This window comes from Ascaphus truei, chromosome 5 (genome assembly GCF_040206685.1).
Source record: "Ascaphus truei isolate aAscTru1 chromosome 5, aAscTru1.hap1, whole genome shotgun sequence".
Lineage (NCBI taxonomy): Eukaryota > Metazoa > Chordata > Amphibia > Anura > Ascaphidae > Ascaphus > Ascaphus truei.
Window position 1 is genome coordinate 127,168,007 of NC_134487.1, and position 19,903 is coordinate 127,187,909.

Sequence of the window (19,903 nt, forward strand, 5' to 3'; positions counted from 1 at the left end):
AATCATAATACAAAAAATAACAGTAAGTAGATAATACATGTGCAATGTTTTGGAGACACTTGGCCCCTTCAGTAGGTATATTTTATTGTATTACTTCATATATACAGTATGAGCTATTATTTCTTCTTTTTTTTTCTTCCATGTTGTCTTGTTTCTTAATTACAGATAGGCTTTTCTTAACACTATTTATAAACACAGTGATTTTAGTTAATTGGGTTTTGCTTGCACTATTTAAGCCAAACTTTTATGGTGTATTTATTTTTCTCCCAAGATTTCTGTTTCTTTTAAATCCAATGCAACATTTTGGTCTCATTATGATAAAGGTAAACTCGGGCACCAAACAATGTAAATTACAATTTGCTCAGCCTCAAGGGTCCATCTTCATAATGAATATAGTAATATATACGGTAACTCAGTAAGAGCAAAGCAAAATATTCTCCAAGCTCCCACAACCCTATATTTCCAAAGAAGAACTAATCATAGGCAGCTAAACTGTTTTTGGAATTTGGACATAAAAAGTATACAAATGTATGCCTGTGCTGTAGAAGCGATTAAAATTATATTATAATTCTTAAAATAAATTCTATTAAACCGATGTCTTCCAGAAGTCAAGAAGTAGTTGGTCATTTCAGCAATGCTGCTAAGAGTATCATACAGAATGAAGGGCTCCGATTAACTACTAATCCCTCTGGCTTTCATCTTCACAAGCGTGTCCTTTTCCTTGCTGCTGCCATGTAAAACATTAGGTTAAGAAGGGGAAGGAAATGGACAGCTTTGTGCTGTTATAGAAGCAGACGTATACCTAATAGTAATGCCAGTCAATGCACAAAGATTCCAGAGTTCCGTGGAGGAAAAAAAAAATCTCATAATTTTAGATTATATTTTAAATATTGCGATGCTATATTTCACCCTTTAGTTGCTAGGAGTGGATGGTTACTCTGGCACCAAAAACAAAACAAAAAAAAGCTGTGTGTGCTGTGCACGCGCATAGTAAGTGAAACTTCTTTGACTTTTGTCACAGAAATTGACTTATAACGCGCGTGCTCGGCACACATGTGCCAGTGTGTCAGTCAGTGAGTATGTGTGTGTGTGTGTGTGTGTGTGTGTGTGTGTGTGTGTGTGTGTGTGTGTGTGTGTGTGTGTGTGTGTGTGTGTGTGTGTGTGTGTGTGTGTGTGTGTGTGTGTGTGTGTGTGTGTGTGTGTGTGTGAGTCAGTCAGTCAGTCAGTCAGTCAGTCAGTGTGTGTGTGTCAGTGTATGTCTCTCTCTCTGTGTTGTGTGAATGTCTCTCTGTGTCGGTCAGTGAGTGTATCAGTCAGTGTGCGTGCGTATGTGTGTCAGTCAGTGTGTGTGCGTATGTGTGACAGTCAGTGTGCGTGCGCGTGCGTCAAAGTGTGCGTGCGTCAAAGTGTGCATGCGTCATTGTGTGTGTGTATGTGTTTATTGGCAGCAGTACCAGCATCATGAATGTTGAGCGGGTGGGGGAGCTCACATTGGGGGGGAAGGAATAGGCACATCATTCAGGGGCGGTGTTCGGTACATCACTGGGGTGCGCGTGCGTGCGTCAGAGTGTGCGCGTGCGTGCGTCAGTGTGTGCGCGTGCGTGCGTCAGTGTGTGCGCGTGCGTGCGTCAGTGTGTGCGCGTGCGTCAGAGTGTGTGCGTGCGTCAGAGTAAGTGTGTGTGTGTGTGTGTGTGTGTGTGTCAGTCAGTGTGTGTGTGTGCGTCAGAGTAAGTGTGTGTGTGTCATTGTGTGTATGTGTCAGTCAATGTATGTGTCAATGTATGTGTCAGTCAATGTGTGTCTGTCAGTGTGTGTCTGTCAGTGTGTGCGTGTCTGTCAGTGTATGTGTATCTCTCTGTGTGTACCGTATGTCTCTCTGTCTGTGTCCTGCCCCCTCTCTCCTGACTCCCCCCACCCCCGCCGCCGCCGCCACATGTGACAGGGGGGGGGCGTGTGAGCGGAGCGGCGTCCATTACGTGACGTCACTTCCGTTTCACATTTCGCCCCCCCATCTATCCAGTTTTATCCCATCAGAGATGCCACTAAAGAAGTTTCACTTCAAAAAGTTTACAAAAATAAATTATTCTGCCTTTAAGAAGAAAGACTGAAGATTCTGTCCTCCAAACAGCGATAAGTGATTCAAAGAAATTGGAGAAGATCATATGCACCATTGATAAGAGAATTAAATGCAGAAATATTATTGATAATATATTTTGATAGAAGAAACAACTTTACAGGTGTCAATCGATAGCTCATTTAAAAATGGGAAAATATGTAGCTTCCATTTCCACAGAGCAAAGGGAGGTAATAACCAAAATATTGACAGGAACAACTTGGAAGACACTTAAACATGAGGGGGGTTGGAGTTAGGGACACAGAGACGACACAACTTCTTTATACAATTTAAGGTAAAAACTGGGTTTCTATAAAATATTTGTGTAAAAATAGTAGATGTAGTATTGTTATGGTTGATATGTTTGTTTTTTAAGCTGTGTGTCATAACCTATTTATAATTTGTTCTAGATTTAAATGATAAAACTGCAATTAAAAGAATTACCAAAAAATGATCGACTTAGGCTTACTGTGCTATAAGATCGTGTTTTCTAAATTGTGAAGTGTGAATTTGAGACTCCAGCAAGCACCTTGTGTCCTTAAGCAAATGTATTTATGTCCTTGTATCTTCATTACTTAACATTTGCTTGTAAGCTCTCTGAGCCACGACACATTGTGCCAATATAATTCTGGGTTTAGTGGTATGTTCACTGTCCAAAATAAATCATGATCATAAATTTAACTGGAGGACATGAAAATCAAAATGAAATGAAGATTAGCCAGTAACAGGACCACCAAAGTAACAGTCAGAAAAAAGGTAGACATTACTATAGCATTGCTATATATTCTGCCGAACAAAGTAATCAAGTAGCTGTTTTGCTGATGTGCTAGAGAAGAAACTACAATTAAATTATGCAGTTAGTAAGGAAGCATATAAGATACACAGCCGTGAAACATTACAAGGAAAATGTTATTAGCTGGATGGGCTTCGTTTGCCTGTGGTTCATTCTAGTATAAACAGATCATTACTGTGCCATGCTCTTAGCTTGTATCTGTACAGCAGCAGATCGTCTTAGGCTTACTGCGTCACCCCTCTACCACTGAACGGTTGCTTTTATTTTTGAAACTATAAAATTGCCTCTTGTTTCCTTTAACAGAAATGATCACAAGTCGGTAGTCACCTTGTTCCGAGTAGGTGCTGTTCAATTCTCTGAAGAGAGGAGTGACGATTGTCGAGAGAAATGGTTTCACCTTTTCCTTTCCAAGGTCCACTGCGAGGGCACCGAGGAATTTGAAAATGCAGGTTCTCTGTGAAGATAAATATGCAAGCATGATAATAGCGCAGGAGAAAATCAGAACTAAAACCAGGTGAAAATACTTTAAAGCTTTATTAATTACATATAAGTTTAGCCTACTCTCTACTCATTACAATGCCATAAAGTATTTAGCTTCATATTCAAATAGCTATCAAAACGCCTTGCTGCTTGACATTGGTACATCCATTAAATGTTTCTCATTCCCATTGTAAGCTGTTTTAGATGATCCTTTTAGGGAAAATAAACAGCAATTCTAAAATTAACTTTAAAAAACAACAACACAGATTTAGTGCCCCAGGAAATAACTGTTGCAAAGGATTTTTTTTTCTTAATTTTTTTTTTAATGTATATACACATCAAGCTTCATTGAAAAATAGGAACATGGGACGCCACTCAAACCATAATATCAAATAATATAAAGTTAGCCTGGTGCACAGGGAAAAAAACTATGATATAACAGAAAAAAGTGACAGAGGTCACAACAGTCCCCTATTGGTTGCACTCAAGGCAAAGTCAAGGTAAACACCATAAAGATATTAATATCCACAGTATGGACTAAAAGTCCCAGATGAAATAGAATAAATGCTTAAGGATACAATATCCACTGAAAGACAAATGTCTGAAATGATAGTATCTAATCCAATTAAAAGGACCATGTATGTCCACAGAGAATGTCTCATAGCCTGAAGTATAACAGTGACATCCACTAATAAAATCCAAAAAAATTAAAAAAACCTTTAATGAACCATAATAACGCCGAAAAACAAGTGACATAAAAATAAAACAATGTATATAATGTTAAAATACCCTTGTAAGGGGAGCGGGTGGGAGGAGGGTAGCGACAAATTGGATAGGGAAATTCACTATTTACTATAATAGTAATAGCATATATGTAGTGTAGTGATATCCCTAATGTGGCTACCAGATGGCGAATTAGCCCTGTGGGTGCAAGTCAGAGGTGAGCAAGACACAGTGAAGGGAGCATAGGTAGGTAAGTATACGTAGGTCTGATAGTCAGATGGTAGCAAAGAGTGTATTAGATAGTCTAACATTAGGGAGCGTAAATGACTGCAATCCCCAGCCAATGTCTCATGATGTGCCCCAAAAAATAAGCAACACCAGTAGCAAAGGGACAAAAACAGACAAACAGGATGTATACGACCGTGCTCCTTATGCTCCTGAGCTCAACCGGACTATAGTGACTCCCAACAGAGGCTGCTCGGCTCCACAAGGAATCCCGCTCAACGGGTATTTAAACTTTATACACATTGTTTTATTTTTATGTCACTTGTTTTTCGGTGTTATTATAGTTCATTAAAGTTTTATTTATTTTTTTGGATTTTATTAGTGGATGTCACTGTTATACTTCAGGCTGTGAGACATTCTCTGTGGACATATATGGTCCTTTTAATTGAATTAGATACTATCATTTCAGACATTTGTCTTTCAGTGGATATTGTATCCTTAAGCATTTATTCTATTTCATCTGGGACTTTTAGTCCATAATGTGGATATTAATATCTTTATGGTATTTACCTTGACTTTGCCTTGAGTGCAACCAATAGGGGACTGTTGTGACCTCTGTCACTTTTTTCTGTTACATCAAGCTTCATGCAGATTTGACCTATCTCCATGAAATTACAAGGAAGTAAAATAATAAAAAGAACTCACGGTGATTGCACACACAGTTGTGGCCCATTTACTATACCCATTAAAACCAGCTATGTCTTTCTCGTCATGGTGCATTAATGCAAAATGTTATCACGCTTTCCTACTGTGACTTGTCGCGTTAAAGAGTTAGAAAATGAGTTTCCAGGTCATTAAACTATATTACTATGTGCAGCCAGAAGATGGAGCATTGAGAACAGTTGTCTGCGCATTTCCAAGGGGTCGCAATGCGTGGCGGATAGTGTACGTGCACACAGACATAAAATAACCATTAAAAATGTAACTATGCAATGAAAAGACTTTTGAGGCTGGATATGACGTTACAAGCAAGAGATTCAGAACATTTTAGAATAGAAAAATGTTACAAGGTTCAGAAGAGGTGGAGATATATACACACGTGTATATACAGGGGTATGATGAAGAAGCGGAAGAATCCGTGAAACGCGTTGGGTGGAGTTTGCCCCACTCCCACGCAAACAGAGTAACATCTACGTGCACTTTTTGCAAACGGCCATTTGGGACCTCCCGAGACACCACATCACACCCGGGCTGTATCTGTGGTTACCATCGCTTCTCGCGAGAGAAGCAAGCGGACATCCGGAACAACCGAGTAAGTAGAGGGAAGCCAGCCATTTGATCGCTCAGCCAGTGAACCGGAGGATCCTCACGCCCCAGCGGGTCTGGAGGGCGCACCGCCAGGACTCCGGGAGTAGCTGTTGGCAGCGAGAGGCGGGTTTTCCTGTGATCTAACGATATTTAATGCGCATTTCCTACTTGGGTCTAGTAAGTAGGATTCCAATTTTTGTTTGCCAGCGTGAGGAGAGCTGTTTTTATTGTATTTGTTATTAAATTTATCTTTTGTTCATCTCACTATCTCGCTTACTCTCTACCTTCGGGAACTAACCATTCCCCTACCCTTGGGCATTTAGTTCATTGTATTTTGCAGTATTGCACTATATATATTTTAATTTCCTTCTCTCGCATGTGCTGCATCCCATGAAATGGCCACCAACTGGATTCATCGGTTTTTGGACTTACCTGCTATCTCACTTTACCAAGGACTTTTATGTTTGGTAACATTGATTATTACTTGTTCACATTTGGTTATTCACACAGTTTGTTGGTTTATGGACTATTGGCTCCGTCAGGTAACATTTCTTTCTTGTAGCAGTTTGTCTGGCTGGGGTAGTCAGAGTTACCCAATATTTGGCAGCCTTTCCAAATTCACTATAACAATCAAGTTTAAGTGTTTTGTGCTTATATACACACTATATAGGGTGTATTTATTTACTTTGATTAGCGCAGCACACACCTCTTTCTTTTACCATTCGCTATGTAAATAAACACACAAATACATTTGTGAATGTGGAATAGGATAACTATAGAGACACCTATTACTTCCTGGTAATTTTTTTAATAAATAAATAAATAAATTATTTTACCAGAAACGTTTATGAACTGGAGAAATAAACCTGGCTAGAGAAGTCCGAGATTAAAACCGTTTGAATTCGGTTGTAAAAGGAAGCACTTTTTCCAATCCAAATTTATAACATGTCTATTGTAATGTATGTTTACAGCTTGGTAACTTGATGGAAAGATTACACTGTAGGCCATACACCATATGTATCACGGCCACTCAGTAAACCTGGCGCTCAGAATGCAACATATAGCAAGTCTAGTTTCTGCACATCGCGTTGACCCATACAGAACATCTCAAAGAGAATAGTAGAATTTGTCCCAGGACATACTTGAAAACGAGAGGTAACTCGAGAGGTTACTTCCTGGTAAAATATTTTATAAATAAATAAAATAAATAAATAACATAGTGTGTACGGTGTCCTTCATGCTCCACTGCAGTTTATACATTATTCACAATTGGCTATATTTCTCGATTGCTTATTTTGCCCCGGCAAATCACTTGGATAAAGGTCAACTTATTTTCTCCGTAACATGGACTACAAACATGGAAAACTGAAATCATGGCGTCTCTAGTGGGAAAAAGATTGCTGCGAAAGGCAAAAGTTGGTCCAAAGTCGGATGAAGTAATGGGTCACAGTTCTATTGCAACACACGGATACATTGAGGAAATTTGACGCAAGTACAACAACTAAACAAGGTTTGATGAAAACAATCTTGCAAGATAAGATACCCAGAGAAAATCGGGAAATATCAAACTTCTTAGGCTAAGGCCCCGCTGCACGCGCCCGCCTTGCGTCCTGGCGCGCGCGTGCACGGCACTTCACCACGATCTACGGTCTGAAGGGAGCTTTTTTTTCCCCGCAAGGGGGCGTGGCCAAGATGGGTTTGGTGGGCAGGGCCATGACAGAGGGGCGGGGCCATCACTGCTGGGAGACAGGGCTGGAAGGGAAAGAGACCGCTAGAATACACAGGGCTGGAGGGGAAAGAGACTGCTGGGAGACCCCATGCATGGCCCACAGCCTGTTCTGCGGACCCAATGCCCATGGGATTAACCCCTGTATTGCCATTCTTAAATGATCATTTTCTTGTGGAGTTTGCAGAAGGTATTTCCTCTTCTTTGGGTTTACTTTGAGGGGCTCTGAACATGACAGCGTTTTCTTTGGAATGAGACTCTCCTCTCTCATGCAGCAGATGGATAAACACAACCCCCCTCCCCCCATAATAACCACTCTCCTCTCTGATTGGCTCCCTGGTGCACCACGTGATGCATCGCCGCACGGGATCACAATCCTATTGTTGGCTGACGTGTCACAGTGCAAAGTGAGCCTGGGAGCGAGGAGGGACTAGGGACAGCTAGGGAGGAGGTAAGGAGCTGGTGGGAGGCGCACGCATGGCATCGCGCTCCGCCGGCTGCACTGGGGACCTAGCCTAAAGTGCGTTAACAGGAACTGCAAGTATGGCTACATCTGTAGCGTATAATCAACTTTACAAGAAGCACAATATCCAATGACTACATTAACAGGACAGCAAATGTGTAGCGTTTATAACTCATCTCACATATAAATTAAATTACTTTCTTTGCCATGTGCAATATCAGAACTTAACTGGTGTAATTAAAATGCAAAAAAAGCTAATAAAGTGGTTTATACGGAAATGTGCATCTCAACTGTGAAATCCTTTTAGTACGAGGTGTGCTCTCACCTTCAGTGGGTTTTTAGGCGTGTGAGCTGCTTCTCTCTTTGCCTGGAAGGACAGTTTTCTCATGAGCCACATTAAAGTGGCTTTTTTCTCATCTCCTGTCTCTTTTTTGGATTCCTCCTCCTCTTCCTCCTCCCCTCCTGAAGCGTCCTGTTCTGCTGTCTCACCGTCCATTTCTTCATGGTTGCTTTGGGTGTGCTCCAAATCAGGATCAAGGAGGTAAATAACTTTGGCTACAAATAGCAAATTCTTTATGACCTTAGAAAAAAAAAAAAAAAAAAAAGAAGCGGTAAAAATGTAAATACTATTTATTACAATTTAGAGGAGTAAGTGAAAGCAGCCACCCATCACCCCTAACTAACCCCGATACCTATGGGTAAAGGTGCCGGCGTTCCTGCCGGTTTCACGCAGGTTTTAATTGTCTATCCAATAGAGAGCTGCAACAGATGATGTTGCAGATTCCTATTGGCTCACAAGATTTAAACTGTACCCTTCAGGGGAAACAAAATGGCAAAACCATTGGTACCGTCTCACAGGTAAGCCAGGGGGCCCCGGAGCTGAAAATAGTGCGGCCCAGCTCAGGGCACCCTCTGGGTTCCCATCCTGTAAAGGAAAAACCAGTATTTCTGCATTAACATTGTGATATACCACTAATTCATGATAATGCCTGGACAATAAAGAAGGACAGATTTGAAGTCTGATTTTAATGTGTATTACACAGATTTTTGTACTTAGGACAACTATAGATTTATCGGAGTCTTTAAAAAAAATTCAACTAAAAAGAAACTATCAGTGATATTTAGGAAGTCTCACACAATATACAGTGTATGCTACAGAAATATGCAATTAATTTAACCTTACTGGTATCAAATAGATTATTAATACATAAAGGATACACTAACTTTGGGCAATTTGTGCTCTACTATAAATTATGGACATTAGGTTCTTGTAGTATTCTTTTTTTTAACCCTAGCCCATTTTGTCTTAAAGGCTAAACTTCCAAAACAGCCTTAAACAGATTATCTCAGACCATATAATCTTAAAAACCAGAAGCTCATTTTTGAAGGGCACTCTATTGCTTATTTTGTTTATTGAAGTTGTATATATTTTAGAAACAATATTATTAAAAAAAACAAGTTTTATTATTAGACACTATTCATTGTTATGTATATATTTTAGGATTGCGGCTATTAAAAGTTCTGTTTTATACTAATCATGGTTTAGTGTTCATTATGAAATACATGTGTTTTTTGAGGTGTGCATCATGTTTAAGGATTACTCTCTCCTCTTTGTACGGTGCATATTTACCACATACAACAATTAAAAGTGGTAAGGGAGAGGTTAAATGACACACAGAAAGAGAGGCTGTAAATGAACTGTTAGGAGAGACTTATTCTTTTCCCATATCGACTTGTGTGGATTTCCTAGCAACTTCAAATGAAATGATCTAGGTACGTTACAGTGGACAGTTCTAAACACAGTACACATTGTATTGTCAAATCATTCAAGGCCCAAGAGGTTCAATACGAGAATTTGGAATAAAATTAGAGCGTACAACGTTTTCAAAACCTCAAAGGTCCCTTTTTCATGTGTGCTTTTGAAAGCTCTGTATATAATAATTTCAGCTACGCAGAATCTTTTATTTTGGCCTATTCAAAACTATAATAACCTATAAACAAATTAATATTTCAACCCAACGTATTTACGGTTACCTGGAAAAGGGACAGAAAGTCCCTTGGTAAGGAACAGACTGTACATACACATGCACTGTTCTCATATGACAATCTCCTAATCAATAACAACTGCACTATAACTGGTATTCAAAAAAAGGTTGAGAATTCTGCGGACGGACTTGGAATAAAAAGAAAGAATAGTGAGAGCTGAATTACACCCCAGCACATCTTTCACATGCAGAACGGGAGGCATAGAATAGAAATAGATTTACAGCTATAAGTGCCACTAAGGTTCTCCATGGACCTCTACTACGTAATAGGGACTATTTGAAGTAATACAAAACTTCACCATTTGCAACTGACTTCTATTTAGATGTAAAAAAAAACGCTAACTGGCTTCTCAAAATAATATAATTGTATTTGGCAAGAAGCCATGTCACAATAGCTACAGCCATTTGTGACAACAGATATCAGCAACAAGGCTTCAAGCACAATGCACTTCCATGGCTTTGAAATAGGATCTTATTAGCCAAGTAGTGAGGTTTATGCTCACTCAACACTGACTTTTTCCACTGATGATCCTTTAATCTAATCCTCTGTGCTGCAGTGTGAAACAGCTTCCAAAGAACAATGGGACGGAAAGCGAGAAGGAAGTACTCTATACGGATCACTTGTACTGTTTGACGTTCTACAGAGATGTTCATTTTTTCCCCATAAGGGAAGGGTGACTTCTAACTCCAAACGCCTATGAAGCCATCACTGAAAGGGTGCGAGCCATGCACAGAGAAGCTGTTGCAGGACATGTTGGGAGAGTGAAGGCCCCAGAGCTCAGCTATGGATCCATACATTTAACCTTTCGAGTTTTGGGATATGTTACTTGAACCCCTCACTGAAAAAAACCCTTGTTCAGAATAATTAACCCTAAATGTAAAAAAAAAAGAAGCTTGCGCATGCAGGATTCTCCGAGTTAGAAAGGTATTCTGTAGTCTACACATGAATAGTTGGTAAGTCATACCTGTTCCCCCAGGGACTGGTCAAGAAACTTCGACTGCAGCTGATGACAAAAGGCTAAAGCAAGGTCTTTCATCTGTAAATATAGAATCCAAATCCTCATGACTTATTTTGACATTGCACAATTACTACTTACATCCATGAACTGAAAATGGGTAATTGTCATAAGCAAGCCCTTTTATATTTGTCGATATACTGAGAAAAATTAGTGTTGGAATATAATTTAAAAAAAAATATGATTTCATTTCAAACTAAATGTATATTTAGATCATCATAGTAAAATGTTCAGCAGATTGGAGAAAATAAAACTGTTATATCCAATGCAGTAATCATACGGGAAAATGAAGAGAAAAAAAAAACCCAACACATATAGAACTACTGCATACATATATATTTATATATTATGGGACACAAAGAGCAGTAAAGCAATCAAGTACATCAATATTTAAACTAATCTTACATCATTTAAAAACAGAAATAGTAGCAAATATTTACTGCACTCCCTAAATAAAAAGCAAAATGAGAAATTCATACAACCCACGAATTATTTTCCTCTCTTTAAAATTTTTTTTTTTTTTTTTTTTTAAAGTAAGCACTCAGTAAGATTTGGGCATGTTTGCAACTGAGGACTCTATTTGACGATGCAATGGTAAACAGCCCTCTATCTCTTCTCTCATCCTTCCGTATATCTTTTTATTATAGAAACAGCTGTTCACCCTTTAGGTGTCAAGAGATGCCAGACGCTGCAGGACCCAGTGGTACTAAAGGGGTAGGCATCTTACATTAACAACAAAATATAAGTATCTAAAATAAAATCATGTGCAGAATGTCTGATTTCTTTTACGTTATTGCCAGAAAAATATATGTTCCCTAACGTTGAACATGGAGTCACTTCTTAACTTCGCCAGACAGTTAGCGAAACATGATGCAGGTCCTATTTATAGTCTCAGCATTAGGCGAACGTAGCATTGGAGAATTGCTAGGTAAGGAAACCTAGAGATGTTTGCCAAATTAGAATATGAAGTGAACTCGCAATGCACATTGATTTAATGCTTTCTCCACAAACATGACCCACAACATAAGTGTCTTTCAAAGTGGAGATACAAGGGGAGTTTGTAAGTGGAGTTAAGACATTATTTCAAATTGTCAACATTTATTATTTTACTGCAGTTTTTATTCTACTGCGCAACAGTAAAACCTATCCATACATTTTAAAAAAATGTCATTGTAATCTTTATATAAAGCATATTTCGCATTCAGTGTACGATGTCTGAAGAGAAAATCCATTTTTATCAGGTCTTTCTTCAACACAACTGCACGAGTTGAGAAATTCAGGTCTTTAGCCTTATGGAACCACAATCACCAGATTTATAACCAAGTATTAACACACAACATTATTAGCTGGTTGCTCTAAGAATAGTGTCAAGAACCACAGCTCTGCTTAAGCACTTGAAATGACTGACGTGCTGTGTCTAATTTGCATACAGACCACTCCCTTTAAAGCATGTTTTTTTCCCATGCTTCAACATGATGTGCTTACATAATGCCTTATGGTAATCTGTAGCAGAAATGGTCCAAACAGGACCTGAAACACGGTCTCTGCTTCTGCTGTTTGTCCCAAATACATCTGCTATGAAAAGTACCACAAGACGTTTGTAAGTAGTGTATTACTTTCGATTGGGGATATCTGCCTACTGCTTTTTTCTTCTGAATAAAAGAGAAATAACCCAAGTGAAATCATATCATGGCACTAATAATTTTACCAGAAGTGTATTCTCTCTCTCATCCCAAATATCTGATCAGAGATGTCTGCCAGACTCATGCTGCTTGTGTCCATAATTACAATGAAGAATTTAGTGTAAATCATGCTCACTTCCAATGGAAAAAAAAGTACCTTTGTGTCCAGATGGTCAGCTAAGAATGAGGCAGAAGGTTCTGACTGTGTCTTCTTTTTTCTGGTCTTTCTGGTACTCCACTTACTGACCAGTTCATCTGGTTTCTGAAGGGCAAACAGCAGGCCAAAAATCTGGGCTGAGGTGAGCCAGACCCAGCTATGAGGGTACCACAAATGGGACTGGACATGGGCTGAAGTATCAAGAAAATGGCCAAATCATTAGGTTAAGTAAATAATCAAACAAAACTGAACCTTAGCTGGCATTACACATTTTGACGATTCAGTTCGTCATTTCATTGACCAAGACGAGAAAAAGAATAAGATTATGAAAGCTAAACTCCAGCAGATCTTCCACAGCCAACCTTGTAAACATAAAATAGAAATCGCTTCACAGCTGTGTCACCAACCCTGCGTTCAATCTTCATAAAAGGGACTATTTGATGCCATACAAATAACAAACAGTTGACGTTAATTTAAAAAGAAAGGCCAACATATAACTTGACAAGAAAATGCACTGAAGCAGCTAATGTAATTGTTGACACGGAAAGCACCAACGAGGCCTTCAAATAAGCTCTTATTAGCTTAGCAGTGAGGTGTACGATCACTGGAGACTGAGTTTTTCCACTGATGATCTTTTAATCCTCTGTGCTGCAGTGTAAAACAGTTTGCACAGAACAATGGGATGGAAAGCTAGAAGCACAAAAGGACTACGGAGAGCAGGGAACTGAAACAATGAGGCTCCGTGCAGCAGAAAGGTAACAGAACAGAAATGCCCTTCACACAACATTCAGTCATTACAATCCTGTGCTATATATGATACTCTAGTTAAAAAGACCTATTTTAAAGGGAAGATATTATTTATACACTTTTTTATATCTAAAAAAAATAAGCATGATACCAACACAAACACTGTGAAGACTATAATACATTTACCATGTTTTATTTTAGTCTGAATTTATAAAAAATTAAATAAAAAGTATGCAAAACTGCGTACATGGTTGGTGCAGTATAAATAAAAGTAGACATATTAACGCTACGGGTTCTTTTTTTCCAAGTTCAATTGTTTCTTGTACAAAAGTACATCATTTTCTGAGTGACGGATATATCGTTTTTGGAATTGTGATGTCGTCATTTCTCTCATGTAAATATAATAGAGAACAAAGTACTTACAACATATTTTATTCATAATCTCTTGGTGCCTTGATAACTGAGTGACATTGCAATCCTTCATTAGCTTGGTAATCAGCGTCAGAAAACTAAACAGCAATCTGTCCGCTGCTTTTTCTTCAGACTCCTCCTTTAGCTGCAAGGTAAATTAGAAACAAACTCTGTGATATCACAGAAAAGCAGGTGGTACAGAGAACACTTTGCGGACCTCAAAATACTTACGTTTTCAAACTGTAAAGGATCAATTTCTCTTTCAATTGTTGGAAGAATGGTTTCCAATCGGCTCTCAAATTCAACCCCTTCCACTTCAACAAATAAACCACAGGTCTGGGCACCTAACCTTTTATGGGAGGACTGTTAGAGACAAACAGAAATGCCCTCTTAGAAAAAACAGGTACATGCAGAAACAGGTCACCAGATTTCTATAGTTTTGTCTTAGCAGCTAATAACAGAGCATATGTTCTCATATAATAGCAATTAATTCTATGAACTCCTTCAGTGCTGCATTAACAGACTAATAGATTATTTACAAGTACTCCTTGATTCAGGGAGGAATCAGATTGCCATTATTGGAGTCAGGAAGGAATTTATTTTTCCCCTTATTTGACAGCATTTGATGTTTCACTTTGGGTTTTTTGTTTGCCTTCCTCTGGATCAAAATACTGTAAGTATAAATATAGGATACGTATCTGTTGTCTACATTTACCACTTAACCACTGTAACAGACAGATGAGACAATGCATGGGGTGAGGTGTGTAATATTAATGTAACAACTCAAGGATGCTGCATGTTACAGAGGTTTAGGAATCCAACAGTGTTTTAACGGTTGAATGTTGCGCACACCCTAAATATACAGATACTTATTGCAGCAGTGAGATATACCAATATGCAGTGGTCGACAAATCCGATCGCCCGTGGCGACTGGATTTAGGAAGCTGGCGATCCGTGCTGCGGTTCGGTTAATTCCCCTGCTCGCGCAATTTTTAAAAATAAATAAATAATCCCCCTCCCTGATTGGGCTGACACGGGGAAGAGGGTCGGCTGGCAGCTCTGGGTCAGCCCCTGCCCCCCTCATCTCCTCCTCCCCCCCCCCCCGATCCCCGCTTGCTGCCCGGGCCGAGACGTAGGCTGGTGAGGGCAGGGGGGGTCCCCGCGACTGCTGCCCAAGGCTGGAGGAGCAAGGTAGGCGGGTGCGGGCTAGTCAGGCGCTTCCCCTCCGTCCCACATTCCTTTGGCACCCGTGCGGGCAGGGTAATGGAAGCGGGGAAGAAGGGCAGGCTGGCAGCTCTGAGTCCGCTGTCCCAATGGCTGCAGCCTGGGCGGGAGGTAGGGAGAGGGGCGCGTGGGGCAAAGTTGGCTGGTGGGTGCTGGATCCAGCGCGTCCCGGTTCTTTTTTTTTTTTTTTTTTAAATGTATTGGGATCTTTTTTAAATGTATTGGGGCCAGTCACCCTCCTAGTCAGTCAGTCATCCACCCACCCAAACTAGTCACCCAGGTCAGGAACCCACCCACCCAGACTAGACACCCACCCAGACACACACACACACACAAAGAATTTATTCCATGTTTTTAAAAGTGGGGTAGGGTGAGGGGCAGAGCTATGTGGCGAGGGACGGGACTAGGTGGCGTGTAGATTTTTTGGTTCGGCGAGTAGATTTTTGGGTGATTTGACGACCACTGCCAATATGTATCCACAGAGAAAATGACCCCGTGAAATAGAATACACCATTTATTTTTCGTGCATGTCTCCATATTGCCATTTTGTAATAAATCAGTTCTTTTATTTGCACCCAAATTCTTTACCTTCTTATCATTATCTTTAGAAGTGCTGTGGATCTTTGTACAATGTTTACATATACAGTACCTTTTCATTGCTGAGCCACTGGGTGACAAGAGAAAACATCAGGTCTTTCTTCTGAACGTTGACCTTGCCAAGAAGGGATTTCCCTGCAAGGGCTGCCATTTTCTTACACTTCGGAGAATCATCATTTACCATCAGCAAAACAAGTGGAACAAAGATGAGGCCGCAGAACTGATTAAGTATTCCCTAAAAAAAAAAAATGACAGGTCCCTTTTGTTATTCTTTGATCTACTTCTTGGTAATTATTATACGCTTTTCTAGCAAATAGAACACACAAAACACCAATAAGTACCAATAAGTAATACTGTGCTGTCATAAAAGCATCAACACATGAAATCTTATTTTAATTTTTTTAAATAAATCAGTTCTGTAGTATTAGATAATAGCAATTGTGCAAATTGTTTTTTATTTTTTTTTAAAATTCAACTCTTAATCCCATTTTTAATGAGTTTTAAAGCATCATTTGATTTCTATAGCAGGTTTAGCCCACCTCCCCAGCAGTGCAAGATCTTTGAAACATTTTCCGGTTTGTAATAATTTGTTGCCAATGTTCCCAGCAGTTCGAGTTGTAAACTGTAACAATAGATAATGTTACCTTAGTAATATAAGGATACATTGTAGCTGCTGAGGTACACTGACTGAAGGATTGATTGAAAATAGAAGGCGTCCATTATGTTAGGCACACAATCCGGATTTTTAGATTTATAACAGGAGCACCAAATAATTGCCAGCTTAGGTAAGAATGTAGAATTATACATTGTCACAGGCTTTACATATAAAAAGAAGGGAAAAAAGGGGGAATGTAGTATTGATGCTGTAAATCAGGGCTCATCAACTGGTGGCCTGCAAGCCAAATTCGGCCCATGTAGGGCCTTTGGGTCTGACGCTCTGCTCCTAATTTTATACTAATTGCGAAGGCAGCTAAGTGCAATTTTTCACACAAACTCACTTGTAAGAGTAATGCAAATATACTAGCTGAACCCAGCGTAACATACATCAATCTAGCAGATCTTCCATTTAGATTTAAACATTACTCTTTGTTTTCACCCTTCCCGGTAATGCCTTGCCATCTCTTGTCCCCTCTTCTCTGCCTTGCGCTCTCCTCCATCATGCCCTGCTCCTTTTTGCACTCTCCTCCCCTACGGTATCTGCTCCTCTGTGCACACTACACTCCCTCCTCATCTCATCTGTCTCTCCCCCTTTCTCTCCTCCTCTTGAGGAGGCATTCCGGTTGTTGCAGACATCCTTAGACACACACACACACACACACACACACACACACACACACACACACACACACACACACACACACACACACACACACACACACACACACACACACACACACACACACACACACACACACACACACGTTATAATGCTGGCAAGGTGTTGTACTATGGAAACTTTTCAAGTCACTAAATGTATTTTAAATTACATTACAATAAACTTGTGGCCCTTCTATGCCTAAATACTGTTTAATCTGGCCATCATGGATCATCCTATCTATTATATTTGTTTTTTTAAAGCAGACAGGTTGCAGGTGAAGATACCAGAGTTTGTGGATTTTGTCTAGGATTACTAAAAACTTTGAATTTTAAACTAAAATATACAGATTCTATTCTGCGCATACTGGAAAGATTTCCATTTAAAGCCTCGAATATTTAGAGGTTTTTAAACATTAACGCATCTAACATTGCTATGAATGTTAACAAATGCCATTTTTCTTCTATCAACTATGTCACATGCAAATATTGGGATTTTTACATTTTGCAGAAGTCAAGGGTTACAGGCAAATGAATACTGGAATTCACAGGAGTAACACAGCACCACGTGGAAAGACAATACATAAAGCTTACTTGTGGGAATGCTTGAAAAAGATAAGCAATCATTTCCAAAGCGGATTCTCTTCCAGTTTCATACTCATAACTGCACAAAAAGAAAAGGTTGTTTTAATGTCGCGTCACTTTAGAGAGTCTAACACGTACACAAAGCAATTGTTAAATAACTCATCTTCATTATTCACTACTAACGAACACCACCACGTAGCTTCAATTCTATTTATTAGAGAGAAAAACCAAATGCAACACCACAGCTAAGCATCCATTTATTATAGACACTGACAGAACGCAGTAGTTCTTTTTATTACAGTATTTCATTATCAGCTTAACAAAAAAGTTGTTAAGAAATGTTTTTGTTCCCCGAACCCCTCTTATGTATCCCTTGTGAGAAAGGAAGTGTGTTTAACATTACAGTAATACCCAGAGCACTTTTGTTGATGTAATGAAACCATGCAGCAGCATATTAGGAGATGCAAGTAATGATCTGATTCCACGTCACCACGTGCTCGGGAGCTACTAAACACAGCGATGAAAGCCCTTAAAACGCACAAATCTCTAATGGCCTAGGAGCAGGGATCCAAGTGGCTTAAAAAAAAAGTCATGGTTATGTGTATGACTTGAAACGATTCTAAATGTATTTAACGTTGCGAAAAAGCTATTTTGACTATATTGTAGAAATAACTATACAATATCTATGCGTAGAAAGAAGAAAGCGAGAGAGGCTTCCTAAAATAAAGTCCTTTAGCGGGGCAGGAAGGAGCGGGGCAGAGAAGCGTAGAATATCTCAAATATAGCCTGTTAATGACTAAACTTCAATGTAACTAAAAGGGTATACTTAATGTCAAGGTGAAGTATTAGCAATATATTAGCGGGGCTGGACTAACAACATTAATAAAGTGGTCAGCTTTGAGAAAAAAAACATCTGAATCCTGCAAAGAATGTATAGAGTCTATCCTTTGAATACTTGCGTGAGAAAGTGTACAGTAGCGCTGTAAAGTTCTTGTGGTGCCGATGTTATAAACAGTCATTTCAAGCATGGATATAATTAAATATTAACCCTTATAAGAGTTGCCTTCCATATAAAACAGCTTGTAGATCAGTACCAACGGTACAGTGATGTGGTGAAAGCTCTATACACTATAATTCCACCTATGAAGAACTCATGTTGGCCACTAAAAGTTACCACAACCTACACTTATCCAGGACCAATACGGATTTGAACTAAACAAATATTTATAAAAATTCAGATTTTTATTACAAGTCAGTCAGAAAAGGGCTTTCTGTAGGAGAAAACAAATAGATATATACATATTGATCTATATATTTTTTTTTACGCACTTTTGATTTCTATATAGACAGAAATTCATAGCAACAGGACATACATTGTGTTGTAATTACCATGACAAACATTGCATGCTGCTATGCATGTCTCGCTTCTATAGCTTTATAGGTTTACACTATCGAAATAAATGGTGAATTCTGTAGTAAGAAGCACTCTAATCCCCGCACACAATACTTTATGAGAAGGAGCACAGTGACACTGAGCACATGGGCCTTGGCAACTAAACTACCTTCAAGTGTCCGGGGAAGTGACTCATTTAGTTAAACTTGCATTTGATTTTTAACAATCCAACCCAAGACAATGCAAACCTTAAATGGATCTTGTAAATGTATATTTTGTCATCTTTAAAGTCAGACACAGATTCACAGCAACACTTTATTACGCTTTTAACGTTCCTCCCTGAGTTATTTTTGAGATACGTATTATGATATGTTTAAGTGTGTGCCTGTAAAAAATATATCCTTACAGCACAAGCTCAGGTGGGATTGGGAAAATAAATCAAATAGACATGCTGAGGTGTCCAGGCTTACCATATATCACTTTACACTAGTCACATCCATAACACCAGATATACTTTTATGATGTTGCATTATTTTTACATAGAACGTGTAAAGTAAGAAAGCAGGTGTTGATTTAAAACATAGGCGAAATGCATGCGTATGCAAGGTCATTAAGACATTTCCCGCAGTAGATATCTCCCGCTTTAAAAGCTACCTCGCATAAAAATGATCTGTTATAATAAAAAAAAAATTAAAAACCTGAAACTTACGTGAGCTGTGCAATTATAAACTCCAAATTCATTTTTAGTTTTTCACCAAGGGGATAGTCAAGAAGATACTTAAGGTAGATCTGGAAAGGAATGACACAATGCCGTGTATTCAATGTGAGAACATAAAACGTTGCTGTACTCATATCATTCATATTCGGCAAAGAAACTTCACGTTGCTGTATCAGGTATGTT

At 39.1% G+C, this 19,903-nt stretch overlaps 1 protein-coding gene across 1 annotated transcript in view; it reads right to left on the reverse strand.

The window, feature by feature from the left end:
* UTP20 (UTP20 small subunit processome component) overlaps positions 1 to 19,903 on the reverse strand; it is a 105,579-nt gene that overhangs the window by 1,779 nt on the left and 83,897 nt on the right. Inside the window, exons 52-60 of the mRNA XM_075600661.1 lie at positions 19,712 to 19,791; positions 17,619 to 17,688; positions 15,763 to 15,945; positions 14,121 to 14,252; positions 13,902 to 14,034; positions 12,732 to 12,922; positions 10,842 to 10,913; positions 8,157 to 8,411; positions 3,234 to 3,360 (exon numbers count right to left, since the gene is read on the reverse strand). Of these exons, the coding sequence (XP_075456776.1) occupies positions 3,234 to 3,360; positions 8,157 to 8,411; positions 10,842 to 10,913; positions 12,732 to 12,922; positions 13,902 to 14,034; positions 14,121 to 14,252; positions 15,763 to 15,945; positions 17,619 to 17,688; positions 19,712 to 19,791 (1,243 nt within the window). The remainder of the gene's footprint in view (positions 1 to 3,233; positions 3,361 to 8,156; positions 8,412 to 10,841; positions 10,914 to 12,731; positions 12,923 to 13,901; positions 14,035 to 14,120; positions 14,253 to 15,762; positions 15,946 to 17,618; positions 17,689 to 19,711; positions 19,792 to 19,903) is intronic.